Below are 3,738 nucleotides of genomic sequence, written 5' to 3'. Positions count from 1 at the left end.
GTCCCTGAGCGCGGGCTCTACGCGCGCTCTGATTGGCCAGTGTTTTTCGTTAATAATTCAAAAACGAAGCTTCAAACTGGATTTTGGAAAAGGAAAAAGTTGTTCAGAGTCACCCCAGCAACCTCCCATTTCCGGGTGTTCGAGGAGTTACGGGACACCCTGTATACGTAGATGAATTATGGTTGTGCCTGAGAGATCAGGTGCGCCCGACGGAGGGTTAAAAAGAAACACAATAAGCTAATCACCCTGCATAAATTAGCGCTTTAATCGAATAGAATCAAAGTGAAAGAATAACGACGTTAAATATTTATCCCGAAATATTATGTATAAGTGTGAAATATTTATTCAATTATTCACCAGCATGATAAAAAGATCCGTAAAATTCCAGGTGAAAGTTGCCAGTTTGCTAACAACGAAGATATACAAACCGAAGGTGAAATTATAGTCCACTGAAAATGAAAATTACTTCAATTACATAAAGTCCATTTGATAACTCGTATTTTTAGAACGATATCTCACGTATGTTAAAGATGAACGCGTGCGAACGTAAACTGTATATCTCCAAGAAATTACGAAACGTAGAGTTTGATCCGTTCCAGTCGTAACCTTCGATATTGTTGAACACGCTTAGAATATGTTCTATGAGAGCCAGTAGCATAACCACAGAACTTATGAGGAAGAATTTCCATCGTAGACGTGGAGTTTCTGACGAATTGCTGTATCCAGAGGAAGATATAAATAAAATTTCATTTTAGATTTTGTGAATTACTGCAATTACGTTATTATAGGTGATAGCAAGTGTTCCGAATTTTTGTGCAAGGCTGCTGACGTTTCAAAAATATCTTTATAATTTAAAGGTAAATTGTTTATTTTAGAAGGATAAAAGATAAAAGAAAGAATTATGCTCACTGACAAATTTTTTAGTCTGGATTAACTTTCTGTTATTTTTTTCAAAGGAAACTGTGTAATATTACTGTAAATCGTTTCAACATAAACACACTCTAATAATATACTACGATATACTGCGATTAAATGGTTTTTTAAACGATACTCATCCGCTAATTACAATACAACGTAGAAGTAAATAGTCGCTGGTATCCACTTTACACTTTGTTTTGCTAGAAACACGCGAACATTATCGCTGAAGTGTATTTAGAATTGCAATGGTGCGATTTTCTTTGATTTTCTCAGAACTATACCGACGATAAAATATTGCACTTCTATTTATCAAAAGACGAAATTCGAATAAAAGGATCTCCTTCGAAATCTGAACAAATCAAATTTTGCACAATCCGATATTATTCGTACCTACGAATTATCCATAAAAGAAATTTTCATACGAATAAAAATAGAACATTTATTCCAAATTTTAATTGAAATTTTGATATCATTCCAAAAAGGAACTTTATGCACAATAACCCTTCAAAATTAAATCTTCAAAGTCCCATTCACATATTATAAAAAATTCTCCACGTTTTTTCACAATTAACATAAACATTGCACGACAATTGTACAACAGAAGAAATACGTTTACATCTTGCATACGTTAAAACTAAAACAGAGTTTCAGAAAATCTCACGATTTCTCGTTTGCACAATAAAGCAAACCAATTATTGCGACTTCCCGGTGCATCGCTGATTAGTGGACATTTAGGTTCGCGTGCGCGTCAGATAAGCGGCAAACGACACGATAGGTAAACTCGTGAATCGTGCCCTTTCTGTACCTGATACAACGAACAAAGCTACTGATATCGACCTGTCCATATATTGTTCCATGACTCTCCACTCGCATTGAAGGGGTATCCACCGTGAGGATAGCCAGAAAAATAAGATGCTGCCCAGCAGACTGTTCCCATAGAACACAGCGCCAACTGTTGCAGTACCGATCCCACCTGAAAACCAATATAACGCCACAGGTTTATCTGATCGTATTTTATCACGTTTTATACAGGAATACTGGGTGTTCCGTTTTAACCCTTTCACTGCAGTTGGCGTTTATAGGCGTTTTGAGAATTTTCTCACACTCTGTAGGCGTTTCGAATATTTTCGCGCTGTGGCCTTGGCGCCTATAGGCGTTTCAAATATTTTCGAATAGTGTAACTTTGACTCCTATAGGCGTTTCGAATATTTCGCGCACTCTATAGGCGTTTCAAATATTCTCAAACAGTGGCCTTAACGCATATAGGCGTTTTGAAAGTTTTCTCACGCTGTAACTTTGACGCCTATAGGCGTTTCGAATATTTTCGCGCACTCTATAGGCGTTTCAAATATTCTCAAACAGTGGCCTTAGCGCATATAGGCGTTTTGAAAGTTCTCTCACGCTGTAACTTTGACGCCTATAGGCGTTTCGAATATTTCGCGCACTCTATAGGCGTTTCGAATATTTTCGCGCACTCTATAGGCGTTTCGAATATTCTCAAACAGTGGCCTTAGCGCATATAGGCGTTTTGAAAGTTTTCTCACGCTGTAACTTTGACGCCTATAGGCGTTTCGAATATTTTCGCGCTGTGACCTTAGATCCTATAGGCGTTTTAAATATTTTCTCGCGCTGTATCCTTGGCACTTTTTGGCACACTTAATTTAAGCCCTGATTCATATTATTTGCATACTTCCACCTTAATTTTAAAATTTTTAATTTGAAATTTTGAAAAAATTTTCGAACGTCAAAGTAAAAGATTCTTAAAGGGTTAATCTGACTGCGTGATTATCGGTACTCGAATTCATTCTGCTTCGACATAGTTATTTCATTGGTATGATTTTATTCGGTGTGAAAGATATTCTCGAACAACAGTTTCACACGCAATTGCGTGAGATTATTAAAATGGAACACCTCGTATAAAAAGCATGCCTTCTGGAAAATTTACGTTTCATTCTCACGCCTCGCTGTGATTATCGATTAAACTATCATGATGTGTGAAATACCGGATTGTATCATAAAATTGTTATCGTAAAAGTTTTACTGCGAAGAAATTTTGTTGCAGCAAAATATCGTAAGATTAGAAATCAGACATTGATTATTTTCTACGTTGCAACTTTCGTTGATAATTATCGATCGTTTACATTTCCTTTTTCAGACTGCTATAATATTTAAAATATTCTGCTGATAATAATACACCTATTAGAATATTTTATCAAATATTTCGCGAATTTAACGTTCCAATTTTTTTTTAATCACTTTCTTCTAATTTGCAATGTTAATTTTCTGGAAATTAAAGGTTTTCATCGAAAAATTTTATTCCGCACCGTCAATTTCACTATTCGTTCTCATCCTGTTTATTAACATTTTCTGTATAATCCAAAATTAAACGTAAATAAATTACAAATCTGTATTTAATATAAATGATTTATGGCACTGAAAGGTAGCGTCCAAAGAAGTAGAACTTTTCACCTACTCCGTGTATAAAATAACGTATGAAAACTCCATTTAATATAAATGATTTATGGCACTTAAAGATAGCGTTCCAAGAAGAAGAAAGAAGAACTTTTCACCTACCTCGTGTATGAAATATGTCGGTATTTAAAATTTTCACCATGTACACTATTGATATCATCGTCGTGATAAACATCATGACGGCGATGAAACCTGAATAAATAGTAAGGAACGAAAACACTTTGAACTGAAGCTTCGTGGGCGATGAAGATCGAACTCCGGACACTGGAAATATACCGAATATCTGGGCGATATTCAGAACTGGTCCAATTGCACAGTGAAAACACTCTGTGCTCTACGAAAGAAAAT

The 3,738-nt window shown here is 35.6% G+C and overlaps 1 protein-coding gene across 1 annotated transcript in view; it reads right to left on the bottom strand.

Moving 5' to 3' along the window:
- LOC108575327 (gustatory receptor for sugar taste 64f-like) overlaps positions 1-3,738 on the bottom strand; it is a 6,527-nt gene that overhangs the window by 2,293 nt on the left and 496 nt on the right. Inside the window, exons 2-5 of the mRNA XM_017938093.1 lie at positions 3,493-3,724; positions 1,756-1,891; positions 520-716; positions 358-449 (exon numbers count right to left, since the gene is read on the bottom strand). Coding sequence (XP_017793582.1) covers positions 358-449; positions 520-716; positions 1,756-1,891; positions 3,493-3,724 — 657 coding nt within the window. The remainder of the gene's footprint in view (positions 1-357; positions 450-519; positions 717-1,755; positions 1,892-3,492; positions 3,725-3,738) is intronic.

The sequence above is a fragment of the Habropoda laboriosa genome, unplaced genomic scaffold, assembly GCF_001263275.1.
Source record: "Habropoda laboriosa isolate 0110345459 unplaced genomic scaffold, ASM126327v1 scaffold143, whole genome shotgun sequence".
NCBI lineage: Eukaryota > Metazoa > Arthropoda > Insecta > Hymenoptera > Apidae > Habropoda > Habropoda laboriosa.
The sequence above is the reverse complement of the archived record's forward strand: the minus strand, read 5'-3'. Positions and strand labels throughout refer to the sequence as shown.